Genomic DNA, 19400 nt, shown 5'->3' with positions numbered 1-19400 from the left:
ACGAAACCACAATCTCTCAATAATTATAAAAAAAAATATATAACCCAACACATTCAATGGTTCATTATTAAGAAAACATTGAAAACATAAAGGAAAAATAACAACTTTCGATAAGAAAAATGATTTTTTAACAACTAAATTTTGACAATTTTCTTTTATAATATGAGATGTCATCTTTTAAATAGTTTTTTATTTTTTATTTTTTTATATTCTAAAACCAGTTAAAAGATGGAACGTAAAAGAAAGAAAGTTGTGAAAATATCACAGTTTCTATCCATCCTTTTGAACTTGAACTCTTTCTTCTTCGCTTTGAACTATGTTGTTGAGAAAGGCTCTGATATTAGTGTGAGAGGAGCCATTTTCAGCAATTGCAAGCTGAACCATAAGTTGAAGCTCCTTGGCTCTTCTCCTCATTTCTCTCCCATCATCACTCTGCAAATCCATGAACTTCCTCAACAACTCAACAATCACATCTCTTCTCACCAAACCCTCCATCTTCTCATCCTTCTTCACTCTCCACCCAACCTTCCAATACTCCACAATGAGTCTGCTAATCAATGGCTGATCCATGGCAATCGGAAAGGTCAAAAATGGCACCCCACAAAAAATCCCCTCCATCACTGAATTCCACCCACAATGACTCCAATAACCCCCCACAGCACGGTGCAACAACACCCTCAATTGATCACACCATGCCACAACCAACCCCATCTTCTTCTTCTCACCACAAATCTCTCTCAACTTTGGACTCTCCTCTCTCGTCACCCACATGAACCTCACATTCCCATCATGCAATGCATTCGCAATTTCCTCCATTTGAGCGCTCGAGATCGAAAGATAGCTTCCATGTGAAATGTACAGAACTGAATTTGGAGGTTGCTTATCTAGCCATTCCATGTAACCACCGTTGATATTAGGGTTAGGGTTCCGTGAATTTTCAGCAACACTTGAATATGGTATGCTTGGACCAATGGTGTAAATTGGAATTTTGAGGTTTGCTTTCAATGCGTCAACCACTTTGGATTCTAACTCATAGATCGAAGGCAAGAGAAGGTACTGTGCTTTTGGAAGCCATTCACAACTTTTCAATGCCAATTGCAGAATTTTTCTGTTCTTCCCATTCAGAAGAGGAACATCTGATCCATCTATCCAATAGGTTGATGGAATATAATCTACAAAATTTCAGTGGAGATTGAGATTCAGAAATACTGATATAATTAATCAACATTTTTAAGTTATGTTGTGTTTTATAACTTCATTGCATCTTATCAAGTGTAAATAATTTATATAAATTAAAAAAATAATCAGTATTTTTGGATTACAAAAATAATATATATAATAAATATTAAACTCGATTACTTGTATCTTTCAATGTATTTTGAATAGAATAAATAAATTCTATATAAATTACTATGTACATGTTTTCAAAGTACTCATTAATGAAAAAAAAATCCCGTTTTTAATAACAAATTTGTATGTATAATTATTTTATCTTATTTTTATAATCATTGTTTTAAAAATATACTTCATATGATTTTTAATTGATTGATATATAGTTTTCTTAGACATATTTAAATGTTAATTCGTTTATTTATATTTATCAAAATATTTTCAATTAACAAAAGTAAACTACTACAATTTTTCTTGACAAAGCTTAAATCTGGATCAATATTTTTCTCCGGTTTCAGTGACATTTTTTTTTTTTATTTTAACATTTTTCAAAAGATTCCTTTACTTGTAAAGACGAGAAACGTGCTGGCTAAGCATTGACTCTTCTCAGTAGAGACAGACACGGTTATATTTTAATCACATAAAATTAGAAATATATAAAACCTTATCCAATAGTATTTTAAAAACATTAATGAAGAAATAGAAATCATTGATCTCATTAACTACATTTTAATAAATAAAATATTATATTATAAATTCTTTAAAAGAATAATAAATTGATTGTAAAATCTTAAAAAATTAAAAATACAAATAGTATAATATTTATGATCATTAACTTGCAAAAACATAGTACTACTGAGTTTTTTTATATGCTTATCATGTTATTTATTTGATATTTAAATTTTATTAAACATTATATTTATTATTGTTTTTATTTTATGTGATTTTTTTAGTCTATTCTATATTAACGACATACATAATAATATAATTTTACAAAAAAATTATATATATATATATATATATATATATATATATATATATATTACTACCATTTCATTTTAACAAATTATTTATAGAACATCTTCTATTACATACAATTTTTCATTTTTAATTTGTACATAAACTAATTTTAGTTTATTAACTATATATTTATAAATATTTATGAATTAGCATAGCATGTTTAATCTTTCTTGGGTTTCTTTTCGTTTTTTTCTCTAAACTACAATAATTAAAATAAGGAAAACTTTAATAAAGTGAAAATGACCATAAACATTGAATGGTATTAATTGTTTGAACTCAATGAATTGTTTTTAATGAAATAATAATTTATTATGATAGTTTAAAATATTTGAAAAAAAAAGTAATTTTCTATTTTTACACATCTCATGAATTTATAAAAAATAAGGTTTAAAAATAAATTTTAATTAGTTAGATGATACTATTTTTTTATATGTAACGATTTGATATTCGTTAATGTATCAATTGAGTACAAATTTTTAAAAAAATATTTTCATTAAATACTTTTCAGGCAAAAAATTATTAATGTTATTAGCTTTATTCATAAATTTTAACAATAAATTTTAATATAAATATTAATACTTAATTTAGTAACTTATTTTAGATCTCAATATTAATACTTAATGTAAATAACTTATAAGTGAAAAAAATTTAATTGAAACAGCTTTTCAAAAATTGAATTAATATCTTTTTAAAAAGGTTAAAATACTCTATTCATCCATGTTTTTGTTGAAAATTCTTAAATAGATCCTAAAATTTTTTTTAGCTCCATATTTTTGAAAATGTGTAACAATTAGGCCTATTCCGTTAGTATGATGTTAACGGTGTTAAGGATGTGTCACGTGTCAGTTCCACATTTTTTAAAATTTTTTTAAATTTTTTTAAATTTTTTTTTAAATTTTTTTAATTTTTTTTTAAATTATTCATATCACGTGTCACGTTAATATTGTGCCACGTATCACGTCAATAAGGTGACACGTGTTAAATTATTGTTTAAATCTCAATTTGGTCCATATATTTATTATTTTTATTACATTTCAGTCCTTTTTTAAAAAAAATTAAATATATTTATTTTAATCTTTTACAAATTTTTTTTTAAATTTTATATTTAAATTTATAAAATTGTTATTTTTAAACCAACTCTAACATTTGTATATAAATTATTTAAAACAATTTTGTAACAAGTTAAAATAAATATTTTTAAATTTTAAAACAAAATATAAAATAAATTTAATATTATTAAAATGTTTAATAAAAATATCATTATAAAATTTATATAAAAGTTAAATTTATTCTCAATTTGGAGAAGATGAAATTAAAAATTAAAAAATAATAGACTAAAATATAATTAAAATAACAAATATATGGACCAAATTGGTATTCAAACAATGACTTGACACGTACTTTACTGACTTGACACGTGACACAATATTGATGTGACACGTGACATGAATAATTTAAAAAAAAATCAAAAATGAAATTAAAAATAAAATAAAAGATAAAAAATTTAAAAAAATGAGGAGCTGACACGTGGTATATTTTTACCACCGTTAACACCATACTAACGAAATGGGCCAAATTATTATACATTTTAAAAAATATTGACCTAATTGAGACTAAAAAAAATCTTATGACCTATTTGAGATTTTTCAACAAAAACATGGATCAAGGGAGTATTTTAATTTTTAAAAATGATATCAAACTGAACATCCAAACAAAAGTGAATATCATCCGATTAATTAAACTAAAAAATAAATAATTAAACTAAAAAATAAATAAATGTAAAACATAACCAAATATAAAAATTACTTAAAAATAAATCATTTATAAAGTTTTGTTTTCTTCACAAACAAATATTATTCATATGTCTAATAAAAAAAAAGAATATTATTAGTTGAATACTTAACAAGTTTTTACACATATTTACATATTTTACACTAAATATTTTATTTTTATATAAATATTAAAATTAATTTTTTTATTACTAAAAAAGACCAAAGGAAAAACTCTAGAAAAGGCTAAGAAACGTGAGTGAATAATCAGATTCAGAAGGTTCACCTAACTTCTTTTGAAGACAGAGTTGGTTCCCTTGGAAAAGATGGAAATACTGCACCCACAGCTCCGCCGTGGACGTCGTCCAGAACGCGGCCACCGGAATGTTCCGGCGGTTGGCGAGGGCGACAGCCCACGATAGAAACGCGTCGCAGATGAGGAGCGTAGGCGGCGGGTGGAGGCGGTCGAGGAGGCTTTGGAGCGGCGCCTCCATCTGCGTCATGACGGCGTGGACGGTGGCGTCGAAGGTGTCGGCGGAGAGACGGAGGTCAGGGAGGGCGGCGAAGGTTATGTTGCGGAGTTTGGCGTTGGAGGAGGTGGTCCGGGAAAAGCAGTGGTGAGTAACGAGAAAGGTGACGAAGATGTCGGGGTTGTTGGAGACGAGGATGTTGGAGAGGTTGATCATGGGGTTGATGTGGCCCTGTGATGGGTATGGCAGCACCACCACGTGTGGTTGAAGAGGAAACTCCATGGATGCTAATGGAACTCAACAACACAGTTATGTAGTGGTGTGAGTTGCGTCTTCATCGTTATCATGAATCGTACGAAGTTTTATACTGTATAAGGCAAACATGTAATTACTGTTTCGATTAGGTAATTAAGTTAAATAGTAAATGTAATTAAATTCTTTATTAATTATTACATTAAAGTGGGGAAACTCGGGCTTTCCATGCATCCACATTTATAGTAAAAAAATAATTATTGTAAAATAAAGGTATGGGTCAAATAACTAAAGAAAAATGGTTTTTCACAATTAAATTTTAATAACTCTGTAAAAAAAATTAAATGAATGATTTAAGTATATTTTAATAATTAAAACACCGGATAATCATCTTCTTGGAATTTTCTTGAGTCGTATGCAATCAGAAAAGTATCACACATGCGTATCAAAACTCAAAATGACTCGAGAAAAGAACAAATGAACTTATGATAATATATTTGATTAGTGTAAAAGTTGTGTTTTGAACTAAAATTCTTATGACCGTATCTGATCTTAAAAATATGAAGAGTGGAATGAAAAATCTAAAAATAAAAAATGGATAGAGAATAATTTTTGAAAGTAACTTTTTATAATAGGAACTCAATTAAATTATTATCCACGTATAATTTAAATTTGGCTTAAATACTTTTTTGGTCTTCATTTTAGTAGTGTTTGTTGCGGATGGTTCTTGTTTTGATAGAATGTTTAAAATGGTCATCATTTTTACCGAATGTTTAAAATGGTTCTCATTTACGTAATTCGTGTTTTATTTGGTCCTTTTCTGTAACACCGTTTAAATCATTAACGGAGCATTGTACAAGTGGCACACGATTTGTATTAGGGTGTGTTACGTATACTGTACATATGGCTAATTAACGTTAATTTTTTAATTTAGGGGAAATTTTGCAATTAGGGAAATTTCTTCATTTTCGTCTTTCTTGAGTTCGAATTTGTAGGGGAAGCAGCTAATACTTGTCATTTCATTATTGGATTGCAGAAGTATAGTAATAAGGTATTTGTAAGCATAAATATTTAACTCTTTAATTGTTAACATCACTCTTTCCAAAACTCAAACTGTTGGGTGTGTGCTCCTAGCAGCCTTCCACATGAGTATTTTTAATTTTGTGTCAGAGAATCTTTTTCTAAAATTTGCATACAGATGCCTCATGCAAAATATTAGCTGCAACTACAATCCAATGATGAAATGACAAGTATTAGCTGCTTTCTCTGCAAATTCAAGCTCAAGAAAGACGAAAATGAAGAAATTTCCTAATTGCAAATTTTCCCTAAATTGAAAAATTAACATTAATTAGCCATATGTACAGTACACGTAATACACCCAAATACAAACCGTGTCACCTGTACAATGCTCCGTTAATGATTTAAACGGCGTTACTGAAAAGGAGCAAATAAAACATGAAATGCGAAAATGAGGATCATTTTAAACATTCTGTAAAAATGAGGGCGATCCGCAACAAACACTACGAAAATGAGGATCAAAAAGGTATTTAAGCCTTTAAATTTTTAATAATCAAATAATCAAATTTTGTTTATAAAAATTATTTCTACTCTTCATTTATTTTCATCCTTATCTTTATTTTGTTAATATAAATAGAAATATGGTTGTATAAGATTAAAATAAATAAAGTAACATATATAAATCGGATGTAAGAAAAAAGCATAAATAAAATCGTTTCTTAATAAATAACATATTAGAAGAGCTTTAAAGTTAGTTAAGTATTAAAATTAGAAATATCTTCAAAAAATATTTTAACAAAAAACAGATAAATATATATAAAAAAATATAGTATAAGCATATCTAATTCTATCCTTTATATTTATTAACTACTTAACTTATAATCTTAAGAAACACTTAGTTAGTAAATTTGTTCAACAACTTTTCAATTACTATCTGCTGGTATTTTTTAGCTAGTTTTTTTATCTTCCACCTAGTTTTGTGGCATAAAGCAAAATTCGTGTTGTTTCATATATTAAATTGATACATGTAAAAGAATTAAACACGCCTGAATGGGTTTAAATTGTATTTTAATAATCACAAATAGATAAACTGTTAGACGTTTGAAGAAAAAAGTATTAATAAGCTCGAGGTCTAAACAATAATTTTGATTGTGAGAAGCAGTACATTATCACTTATAAAATATTTTTCTTTCTTGTTTAAATAACCAAAATCGCAGTTCAATGTTAGTAACTATATTAAAATAAAACAATAATATTTTAGCAATTAAATTTTAATAATTTGTTCTTACAAAATAACATCTTTTATATGATTTTAAAATATAAAAAATTAAAAAAAAATCAATAAAAAAAATATCATCTCAAATTAAAAAATATATATCAAAATCTAATTATTAAAAAATATTTTTCTTTAAAATTAGAATAAAATAAATAATACACAAGTATTATCCTAAACTTGACAACTGTAAGTAATTAAGCATGAAGTGATAGACAGCATTGTTATCAATCACTAACCAAACATCATTACTGCTTTACCATTCAAATCAGGCAACTTTTTATCAAGTATTTCCTATCAATCATGTTTAAACAATTTTATTTATTATTGTTATTATTAACCTAACTTAGGAATTTATATATATGTCGTGTCATGTATCAATATAATAGTTATTTTTTTACTCAGTTATTTGTATGTAGTTATATTTCCCATTAGTAATAGCTTTAATTTGTTTACAGACAAAAAACATATAATTAAATAATGTTTTAATCATATCAAAATTCTAATTAAAATGGTGTGTAACAAAATATCATGATTGAATTATGAAGCTTATAATCACAAGGTAAAAAAAAATTAGAACAGATAAGATTATTTATGTTATTCAATATTTGAAATTAGTATTCATCAATTTATTGTAATTCATATTTAAATCAATAATGACTTAATAATATAAAATTTTTAAACATATATTTATGCATAAAATAAGATTAGACAAAAAGTTTGAGAATAACTTCATTAAAACAAAAAATAAAAGGAAATTCTAGTCTGGTAAAGAAATAATTTTTTTTTATGCCAAATCAACCATCACCCTAATTTAGCTAAAATAATTTATAAAAAAAAATATATAATTAATTTTTAAAATAGTTATTAAGTATAAAATTAGAAAAATAAAATACGTAAAAAAAAATAAAAATAACGATTAAAAATAAATTATTTATTAAATAATTAATTTTTAAAATAGTAATTAAAAATAAAATTAAAATAATAAAATATAGATAAAAAAATAAGTCTTTATATATTAAGATATTGTTATAAATATAGATATTTTTAATTTTTAAATTGATATTTATTAATTTTATACTTCAAATTCAAAAATTCAAATCAAATATGCTAGATGGCCGACAACATCGGTGGATATTTTTCTTTTGTCAGTTTTATTTGTTTGTCTCTTTGCAGCTGAAAGAACATTAAATTCACATCAACTTTTTAAGTTATTGTACTTTTTCATAGCACTATCACATTTATTTATTTTCATTTAATTCAAATTCTTAGAACTAATCTTCATTTTGTTAACATTATTATTACTATTCTATTATCTTTTTTATCCAGGGATTTTGATGGAATGATTCTTCTTCCAGAGCAAAAAGAAAAAGAGAACTTCGTAGTTTTAAGATTTAATTAATAGGATGGTACCATCTTCATTTATTCATTTATATATATCAGTTTGATATCTATTTTAAAAAATGAGTCAATTTAATATCAATTTTTAAAAAAATATCTTTCAAACAAATACCAAATTTAATTTATGACTTTTATCACTAAATTTTAATATAAATATCAATACTTAATTTTGTAATTCATTTTAAATATCAATACCGTTAACAATGTTAATAAATTTTTGCTGAAAAGAATGTAATTAAAACATCTTTTCAAAAATTGAAACTCAATTAATACTTCTTTAAAAACAAATACTAAACTAATACATGAAAATGAATACCAGACTGATTAAAACTAATTTTAACAGACTAATCTTTGATGTCTTCCATTCACTTAACTTGCACAATCATCTTTCTGATATTTTTATTTCTTACTAATTTCTATCTAGAAAATAATTCAAATGTCCTTAATACTTCGAAAAAATAAGAATAAAAAGACATAATCATTAAATATTATTTGATTGATGAAATTGAAACATAAATATAAATATTTCTAAGTAATAAGTATATAACTACTAACTTTTATTTTTCTTAACAATCCATTATGATCCATGTTTAAATAAAATGAAAAAAAAAAACTATTATATACATACATATATTATAGATGTGCAAAACACACCCAGTAATAAATCATTAAAATTCATAAAACAATTAAAATTCTGAAAAATCCATCCATATATAAAACTAATTGTGAAATTATTAAAGTATAACCACTATTTTCCCAATCATCAATATATATTATATATGTGCAAAACATAACCAGTAATAAATCAATAATTAAAAAACAAATTGAATTCTGAAAAGGTCATACATATATATAAAACTAATTGTGAAATTATTAAATCATAACCACTAATTTCCCAATCATCAACATTATGATCCCACATCTTACTTTTGGAAAGTCTAATAAAAATGATAATTCATTTATTACAAAGTATAAAGGGATGTAAAAATTGTTAGCAACAACACTAAAACATTATAATTCATATTATTACAAGAGTTATGGCAGTATACACACAAAACACACCATGTTTAAGCTTGAAAGGAAAAGTAAGTTACTTGTAATGCTGAGACACTTCCGAAACCAGCTTATCCATGAAATGACATTTCTTGTCAAATCCCCAGCCTGGATTACTCTACATCATATTTCAGACCAACCATAAATAATTGCAGAATATTCCTTCCAGTAGTTTTCTCATTGAAATAAAAGGCAACAAAAACGCAAAAGAACTTAATTGAAGATTATATATATATATATAGATAGATAGTTTTTTAGCATTACGTGTTTACAGAAAGAATATAATGCAAATATCCAAAAACAAAACAGGTTTCTTAACCTTCCTAATGCCATTGTAGTTCTCGTTTCAACGTAAGAAAACTACTTTAAATTGAAGATATAACCAGCTAAGATGTAACAGTAACCAACAATTAAAAATTTCATTGTCCATCGTTTTAGTTAATACTTTTTTCTGATGTACATTTTTACGTAATTGACACTTTTAAGTTAGTAAAATGTTATTTCTTCCAAAGAGGTGACTGCAGGAGCGACACCAAAGAAAACTCAGCCACATGAATAACACAAAACAAAGAAGTTACAAACATACCATTTTATATACGATGCCCACTGAAAGAAAAAATAAAAATAAAACTAGATCAACTTTTAGAGCACTAAAAAGAATTAGCCCAGGAAATTATCAAATAATTCATCGAGCAAATTCCAAAGTCCTGACTTTTCAGTTATACCCAATCTCTTATGCGAAGAAAATTGGTATCATATATTTATGTGCTTGTAATTTTATATAAAAAATCTGCAGTCAGAAGTGAAAAAGGCATATATATATATATATATATATATATATATATATATATATATATATATATATATACACACACACACACACACGTCTGAATTGATGAAAGGATAAAAAAGACAAAGAAAGATTATAAATCAGTCTCAAGACAAGCAAATTAATGCCAGACTCAGGAAACAAAATCCTCAACACATTAACATTTCAATATTAGATGTAGTCTTCTTTCCCGATTCAGATTAGTGCAACTCCAGCAACATTTGTGACTACAGACAATAAATTGATTACCAAAACAGCTGCAAACTTCATACAATCATGAAATAGCAAGGTTCTGAATCAATTCTTTAATGTACAATGCCACAATTTACAATAATATGGGGAACTAAAGCTTGGGAACCCCTGTATTTCTAATCACACAGTAAATAACTATTTCATTCCACCAAAGCCAACTCCAATACCTAACAATCTTTTCGTGCATTCCTTGCCAATATCTTTTAATAGATTTAAACAAATATTAAGCTTTAGGCAGAGAATTGATTTACCTATCTATGCCTTGTCAATATCAACTGTTCAGCCTTGATACAAAATCAAATACATATTCTATTCTCTTGATACATTTGAGCTTGATTTTATCAATTAGAATTTAGATTCGGGATTCGTGGACAAAATAACAAATATTTGTTGGAATTTCAATTGATTATGCAACTGTTGTTGAGAAATAATTTCTCTAGTGATATAAAACTATAAGATTACTATACTGAGAAAAGGGGTTCATTTACCGCTGAGTGACATGAGAGCATGAAGAACATAATCCGTAGAGATACTTAAAATAAGAATATCAACATAAGAGGAAAACAAGTAGCCAAGTATTAAGACATTTTATGCCCTACACAATATCAATGTTTAGAGTTCCAAACCTGAAGGGAGACAACAGCACGGTTAGTGAATTGTTTCACTGAAGATGGTGCACTTTCAGGAAGAGTTTTAGCAACTCTTTCTAATTCTTCTTGTTGCTTCTTTGCAGTTACCCTGTCTGGTCCGCTGTAGTGATCAACAATCTTTTTCAACAATGGAACTCGTGCCATTGTCTCTTCCATTATTTCCTAGTAGGATACAAAGTTAGGTAAGAAAAAGATCCCAAAAAATGGACACACCCATAAACTACAGTAGAGAACACTAAAAACAACAGCCTTTACCCTCTAGCATCTATAAAATAGACAACAATTTCAAAACATAGTGACTGATACGGTACTTGTTCTATGTACTTGCTACACAGGATTGATATGACAAAGATATTAGCAACCAAGTCATAAAATTATAGGCGAAGAAGATGTCAGTATCAAAACTTGTGCCCTGAAACATTTGCTATTAATGTTACGATTGGAATCCTAAGTCAAAATATACCTCCCACTCTTCCTGACTTTGGATCCCCTCATATGCCATCAAGAATGGTTTCATCTTCTCAAGTGCATCCCGAAGAGGAATTGGTTCCTTCTCATCAATATCCGGGTTATCAAACTCCACCAAATATTCCGGCTCAAATTCAATCTGCAATAATCAATAAAGAAGCGAAAAAAAGAACAACAATTAAACATGGAAATATATGGGTACTAAACTTAAAATAGAAGTTTGGCTCACAAAACTTCCCCGATAGAAATGTTGTCCTTAGATATAGAGAATTGGATGGTTATAATGAGTTTCCTATAGCAATTCAAATAAGACTAGAGAATTTCGCTAGATGCAGCTAAGCTACAAAATTATACTTCCACTACCTCTAATTATTTCTCAAGAAATAAATAATGATGTCTGTAGAAACCACTTACTGCATAATTGATGTCTAACGCGTCCAAATACTCATCCTGCAATGGCGATGGCAAAACTCTATCAGACATTTCTTCAAATCCTTCAGTTAACTGATTCATTATCTCTTGCCCAAACTTTTTGGCTAATTTCTCACCATCTGCATCATCTCCAACATATAGCCCTGTAGCATATGGATCCTCTGCATCCTTGAGTGTTCCACGTCTTTCATCCACATCCCTATCTCTTAATCCTCCTCTTCCCATGCCTCGGCCTCTGCCTCTGCCTCTGCCCCTGCCTCTGCCAAACCCACCTCTATCTCCAAATCCTCTTCCTCTTCCAGGGCCACTTCCATCATCCTCACTTTGTGACAAAAATCTCCGTGCATTCCTCACTGCATTATCCCGGCTTTGTATTGGTTGTTTCTCTGGCAAAGTGTCGGATGCAACTGCACCAGGAGCTCGCGGAGGGCGAAGATGCCTGTTCTCTTCTGTAGCTCGCGTTTCCTGATCTGGCTGTTTCATGAACTTCCCCCGTCCAAGTCCAGACAACACCTCTAGTATGCCACCTGGAAGTTTGTTAAGATGCCCAACATCAACAGGAACACCATCTGTCGCTGTTGGAGAAACACGGTCCTCTCTGGTGAAAAAAATGGGCTTTTTGGGTTCTGGTGGCCCCAAATCATTTGGAGGTTCAGGTGCAGTAGCTCGGCCACGACCAGCAGGTGGCTGAAAATCACTTTGACGGTGAGGCACAGTAGCTCGGCCTCGACCAGCAGGTGGCTGATTTATGGAAGATAAAAACGATGAGAAAGAAGGAAGACCTGACTGAGGCATTGGCTTGCCACGGCCATGGCCATGACCAGAACCAGGAGGAATGGGAGACTCTGTGATGTCAGAATTGGGCTCACTGGAACTAGGCTTACCAGGAGCTCTTTCATTGAAATTGAACGGCCCTGAACCAGGGAGGGATCCTCCACGACCACGACCACGACCGCCATCTCCGAAACCAGAAGATGAAGAAAATGCAACTACCGTTCTTCTGGTGGCATTTGAAATAGTGGGGTTTGGGATCCTTATTCCAATCTTGCCTCTCATTGACACAGTGAAACAAATGCTTAGTTGGAAAACTCAAAGAGGCTTCCTCTACACGAACCTGATAGAAAAAATCAACAAGTTTATATCAACTGTTACGTCAAATTAGCCCATAAAATTTCAAATTTCAGAATTCACCTGCATTGCATATTTATTTTTCTTGTGCTGTTTATATACACCAGTTTTAAGTTTACAACAACCGGTGCAATGATATATGATTCAAGAACTTTTTCAGTTCATTTTTCAATAATTTAAAACAAAATCAACACTGTTATCAAAATCGCGAACCTAGTTAACTGTAGAATAGTTTCTTGTAGGCTCCTGCAAACTCGAACAAACTCGGTTAAACTCGCGTAGAACCGCGAGTTTAGCGGCGATTCAGCGAGCTGAAACGACACTGATTGTTGCGTTTTTCCTATCACTTCATTTCTTTCAGCTCCGCTCCATTTTGTGATTTTGATTCTCGTCTACACTCTGCAATCTCACTACTCCCATTTCCTTTCTTGTTGTCTGAGTTTCAGAGGTTAGGGTTTTAGTTTTTTTTTTCTAATTCTACCCTTCTCTTACTGTTATGTTGGGCTGGGCCTACTTTTAAGTCCAAAAATATACAAGGATAATAATATTATAACAATATAAAAATTTATTAAAAAATATGTACTAAGCGTAATAATAATATTACAATAATAATATAAAAAATAGTTATAGTTTCAAATAATATTAAATTATTATGTTATGTTTTATTGAAAGTGAAACCAAGGCCTACTACCATTCCATTCTATATCAAATGATCAACTCAAAATTGGGTTTGATTCCATCTTTTTAATCTTAAGTTTGTTTCGATTACGGTAGAAGATATTATTCCATTTCAAAGTGAGTAAACTAAATCAACTTGGTGTGACATGGGTATATTAAGCTAGACAAAAATAATTATTGCTATAATTTAATGTTTCGATATGTGAGTCATTGTATGTTTCAGTAATCTCTTTCAGAGTTTGAGTCTGGAGTTGAAATAAAATAAGTCGAAATAAATTGAATCTATTTAACTGATTCAAATTAATTGAATTTATTTAATTAATTTAAATTAAATTTAACACATCATTATAATTTATTCAACACCTCCTCATAAACCCAAAAATGTTAATTGAACATATATATAATTTTGTTAATTGCTTGTGTGATGACATTTGAGTATTAAATTTTTTTATTAAATATGAAAAAACATTTGTTATAAACTAAAGGTTAAATAATTGCATAGATCTCCATTTTTGTAACAAGATCTGAAGTAAGTCCTCCCATTTTTATTTGACTCAATTGAGTTCCTATTTTTGAAAATTCGTTGCAATCAGTTCCTTTCCGTTCAGTGTACAGTAACGGTTGCACGTGGTTTTTTTATTTTTTAATTTTTAATATTGACAAAAATTATGCGAAATTGAACATAAGACACGTCACACTTACACTGACTTGACACGGGCTTGACATGTGACACCAACACTACCCCGTGTCACAATGTTGACTTGACACGTGAATAACTTTTTTAAAATAAAAATTAAAAAACCTACGGAGTGATACGTGATGGTCATAACTTACCTTCCATTAATAATTTCCAAAGTCTAAAAAATGACTAAATATACCATAATTTACAAAAATGATGACATTTTCAAACATTTCATAAATAAGATCAAAGTGAACAAATAATCATAAAAAAAAAACTATATGAGATATAATTTTATTTGGATGATAATATTAAAATTTTGACCCTCTCACTTAAGGATGTCAAAAAAATTCATACTCGCAGGTATTCGCGGATAAACCCACAACGGGTAGGAAATGGATACCTACGGATAACGGAATTTTTAATACTTGCATGTTAACGGGACGGATACATGTATCATAGTACCTGTACCCGTGGATACCCGTATTTGCTATACTATAATTTAAATTTATAAAAAAATGATTAAAATATTAACATATTGATTTTGAATGAGTTATTTTTTTATCAATTAGTTTAAAAAAAACATTTCTTTGTAAATTGTCATTCAACATTATTTAAATGAGTTATTTTGACTTTGTTTAAAATTTATGAATGTTATGAATTGTATTTTATTTGAATTTACGATTATAATATATTATTAAATATTTATTTTTATTTTTTTCTAAATACATGCGGGTACTTGTGGATATGAATACGGGTATTGGACAGATATTTATCCAACGGGAAGGGTACGGTATAACTATTACTCGTACTCTACCCGCCCCGTTGACATCCCTACTCTCACCTCATTTCGGTCAAATTTAAGAAACAAGAAAATTAAATGAAATTTAGAAAATACCTATTTTTGTATGGATATAATATAATTTCAAAGGAGACAAAATTTTAATATTATTATCACATGTTTCTTTCATGGAATTTAATGATGATAAAAAAGGTTAAAGAAATATTATATTATTTATGAATATGGATGACAATTCGGGGCGGGTCAGACTTGCCCGTAAGCCCACACAAAAAATGCGGGGCAGACTGAAATGTTGAACCCACTGGCCCGCAATGACCCGTCTCGCATAGGCTCGCAACCCGTGCTGGCTAAAAGTAGGATGGGGCGAGTTGACCCATTGGCCTGCTTACAAAATTGTATATTCTCATTTTTTTAGTTCCCACATCATTCATCATGTTGTTTCTTTAAGTTCCTTTTATTATTATTATATTTATGTATAATTATTGTATATAAGATAATGATTTTAATTCTTGAATATAGAATATCTTTTTATGCATTTTTAGGCACATGTATTATAAAGTGACATGTTGATATTGTATTTTATCTATAATCTTTGTTGTTATATTTTTTGTCTTTGATTAGATAAACTAATTAAAACTAGAAAATGAATATAAATTATTATAAAAAGATAAAAAAAATTATTTTACTGAAAAAAAAAAATCGTTCATCACAAATGCTATCCCTTACGAAGAATGGAAACGTGTGTGCATATGTGTATCGATGTGTTTTTATGATATTAAGATAAATTATTAAAGATTATTGTATCATTTAAAAGGAAGAAATACTAAATAGTGATAAATACTTATAAGCGAGAAACTTGAATATCATAATAACCGATTAATTAATGTTTTTATTTAAATATAATATCAAGATGGTTCATGGTTCACTGATATTGAATTTTTTCAATAATTTCTTAAGAAAAATCTAATAATAATATCATAATGGATCGTTTATTGGGTAATCGGCAAGTATAATTTACAAAACAAATTATCAAAAGTGATGACAGAGAAATGAGCAAAATATTTTTGAATTTGAATTTCTTTTACAAATTTAAGTGAAACTTTCAAAAATTATTAAAGTTAGATGATTTAATTGAAAAAAGTACTTAAGTTAATGAAATAATATGGAAATTTTGAGAGATATATCAGAAAATTTTGACATAAAAAATAAAAGACTATTTTATATTGAATTTTTTAAAATAATGTATTCATTTAATTTTTACTTTATTATTTTTACCTAATGAATAAATTTTGAACCCAACCTTGGTGGTTGGTAATTGTAACAAAAAACATCAGAAGAAAATGAAATCAAACAAAATAAAATAAGTTAATGTGACTATCGAAAGTGATTGCACGAATTGGAATTGGCGATAAGGACAAAAAAAATTGATAGTGATGAAGTAGAATACGTGTCTTGAAGTGGTGAAAAGGAATCAATATTTTTAAGAGAGAAACAAAAGACACGGTCCACTATGTTCTGCAACGTCCTTGGCCAAATATACAAAAAGAGAGGACATAGAAAAAACTATTCAGTATATTTTTATTTAATCACATGTTTTTTGTATTTATGTTATTACTAATATTTAACCATCTATATTTACCGAAGGTGTGTTTTTATAGATCAATAAAGGTTTTTCTTTCGATGAACTGTTTGTAAAGTTGTTCTAGTTACATTTGTATCCTAATTTTGGTGTTAAAGTTTTTATTTGACCCTAATATTCATTTTAATTATTTAATTTTGTATTTTTTTAACTAAATTATAATTTCGTTAATGTCAATTTAATTAAAAAATTTAGTTGAATCATTTTAATAAAAATTTTGAAAAATAAAATAAATAATGAAAACAAATATTATGATCAAACAAGTAAGAATTTTAATTTTAAATTTTTTATTTTTTAAGAGATTCAAAATGGATCAAAGCAATTCAACTCAGAATCCTGTTATTCCTAATTTCAAGTAAACAAAAGATGAAAAAGGAGTTAAAGTTGACAACACTTATTTCAAACAAATTGTGGGATGTTTGAATAATATTTTAAATAATTTTATTTTAATAATATTTTAAATAATTATATTCTATTTAACAATTGAATTTAAGAATTATATTTAATTTATAATTGAATTTCAAAAGTAATTAATAATATTGTCAATTTTAAAAATTAAATTGTTATATTTTAATAAAAATTGAGACTAAATTAAATAAAAATAACGAGTATATGGACTTAATTGAAAAAAAAAACGAATATAGGGACTAAATTGAAAAAAAAAATTAACGAATATTTGTACTAAATTGAACAAAAAGAAATAATACAACCACAAACTAACACGTGACACTAACATTAACAAGTGACACAATTATGACTTGACATGGACAATTTTTTTGAAATTAAGAAAAAAATTATATGAAAAAAAAAAACAGGAGTTGACACGTGGCATATACTATTAAAAACGTTAACTATTTAAACACCATTATTCAAAAGGACCAATTTGACAAAAATGAGGACCTAATTGAACATAAAACAAAAATGATGACCAAATTGAATAAAAATAACAAAAATAGGGACCAAATGTATATTTAAGAAAAAAAATGAAATTACTCCCAAAATGATCCCAACTTTTGCTTCTAATGATTAAAAAAATAAAATAAAACAAGAATTAAAATATTTTCTCGAATTATGTTAGCATCCTAATTTTCTAAAACTTTCACACAAAATTCTCGTTTATTTTAAATTATCATTAGTCTTTTCATTACATATGTATTCTTTATTTTTTTAAAGTTTATAGAACATTACATTTTCGCGTCTGATAAGAAATGTCATTCCAAAGGTGAAAAAAAGAACAGAAGTATAAATTTAATTTGAAAAAATTGTCCAAAAAATTATTGTAATTTATTATTTTAAAATTATATATTTTCTCTTTTTCACTACCAAATACCTTTTTCTTAATTCTATCTTTACCGATGCACTTTCGCTTCTAAGCGAAGCATGAACATTTCTCTTAGACTTTTGGTCCAGGAGAATATTGGGCCATTATGTAAAGATTGAGGGGCTTTCTCCATGTACCCCCAATCCTTTCTCCTTTACCCCTAAAACCCTTCATATCGAGGTATGTAAGATAATTAAAAAAAAGTTACTATGAGTTGGTTCGTTGCCTTTTAACTGCAACCTGCATCTCCAAACTTCTCACTTTCAAAATATAATCTTTGTCTCTTCCTTCTTTCATCTTGCAATGAACGGTGTTTTTCATTGTAACGTTTTACTGTGGTGGCTGATTTTTTTGGTGTGGTCCCTAGAGTTTTTGGTGTGGTCTCTCTTTTTGAATCTTCTGTGGTCATTTGCACTCATGTCTCTTCTCTCTTCCTTCATTCTCATCGTATACGAGTTTCTTAATTTCTTTTTTGGCGTTAGCATGTATATTTTTTAATGTTTTGTAATGCATATACATGTTTTTGGTTGTTTGTTGATATAAGGTGTTCAGTGTTTATTCCTTCGTTGGCTCGAAAGCGGTTGAAAAAATAAATAACTTGATTAAATATCGAATATGGACCTCCGATTCATAAAAGAATTATAAAAAATGTACGGGATGCTCAAAATCAGATGTCAAGATCAGGTTTGCATAATTTACAGATATGATCATTCGTAATGTAAAATAAAGAAAAACAGATGTTAACCAGTGAACCGAATGTTGACTTCCAGTTCACTTATTGGTGGTACATGAGAAAAAAACGGATGTCAACCCGAGGAATCAGATGTCGAGATCCGGTGTTGAAGGAAACCACAAATGTCAATCTTTGAATTGAATGTCGACATCCGGTTCATTTTATTTTGGGTTCTTTTTTTATAGTTACTGTGTATTTTGGCGTTGTGATTTTTTTTATGTCTTAAATGATTTTCTTAGTTTTATAAATATTCATTTATTTATTATAATTTTGTACATATTTTTACCGAAAGCATCGGGGTACATTGAGAATGAAAACGCATTACACCGGATGTATAGATCCGATGTTGATGAAAACCACATAT

At 28.1% G+C, this 19400-nt stretch overlaps 2 protein-coding genes across 2 annotated transcripts; both read right to left on the bottom strand.

Moving 5' to 3' along the window:
- Nucleotides 1-23: 23 nt before the first annotated feature.
- Nucleotides 24-4801, bottom strand: LOC114187380 (UDP-glycosyltransferase 87A1-like). The gene is made up of 2 exons (XM_028075625.1): nucleotides 4246-4801; nucleotides 24-1172 (listed from the first exon to the last, which is right to left on the bottom strand). Exons 1-2 carry the CDS (start codon nucleotides 4709-4711, stop codon nucleotides 271-273), a joined length of 1368 nt encoding a protein of 455 aa, XP_027931426.1. The 5' UTR covers nucleotides 4712-4801; the 3' UTR covers nucleotides 24-270.
- A 4494-nt stretch (nucleotides 4802-9295) lies between these two features.
- Nucleotides 9296-13668, bottom strand: LOC114188753 (la-related protein 1-like). The gene is made up of 5 exons (XM_028077386.1): nucleotides 13398-13668; nucleotides 12039-13170; nucleotides 11620-11763; nucleotides 11133-11318; nucleotides 9296-9543 (listed from the first exon to the last, which is right to left on the bottom strand). Exons 2-5 carry the CDS (start codon nucleotides 13110-13112, stop codon nucleotides 9463-9465), a joined length of 1485 nt encoding a protein of 494 aa, XP_027933187.1. The 5' UTR covers nucleotides 13113-13170; nucleotides 13398-13668; the 3' UTR covers nucleotides 9296-9462.
- Between the last annotated feature and the right edge of the window lie 5732 nt (nucleotides 13669-19400).

Source organism: Vigna unguiculata, chromosome 6 (genome assembly GCF_004118075.2).
Source record: "Vigna unguiculata cultivar IT97K-499-35 chromosome 6, ASM411807v1, whole genome shotgun sequence".
In the NCBI taxonomy this organism is placed as follows: Eukaryota; Viridiplantae; Streptophyta; class Magnoliopsida; order Fabales; family Fabaceae; genus Vigna; species Vigna unguiculata.
This window is presented reverse-complemented; position numbering and strand designations above follow the sequence as displayed.

Coding starts and splice junctions, on each gene's coding strand:
- LOC114187380 (XM_028075625.1), bottom strand. CDS start 4,711: ATGGAGTTTCCTCTTCAACCACACGTGGTGGTGCTGCCATACCCATCA. Junction 1,173..4,245: donor CTGTCTTCAAAAGAAGTTAG/GTGAACCTTCTG, acceptor GAAATTTTGTAG/ATTATATTCCATCAACCTAT.
- LOC114188753 (XM_028077386.1), bottom strand. CDS start 13,112: ATGAGAGGCAAGATTGGAATAAGGATCCCAAACCCCACTATTTCAAAT. Junction 11,764..12,038: donor CGTTAGACATCAATTATGCA/GTAAGTGGTTTC, acceptor TGATTATTGCAG/ATTGAATTTGAGCCGGAATA. Junction 11,319..11,619: donor AAAGTCAGGAAGAGTGGGAG/GTATATTTTGAC, acceptor GTATCCTACTAG/GAAATAATGGAAGAGACAAT.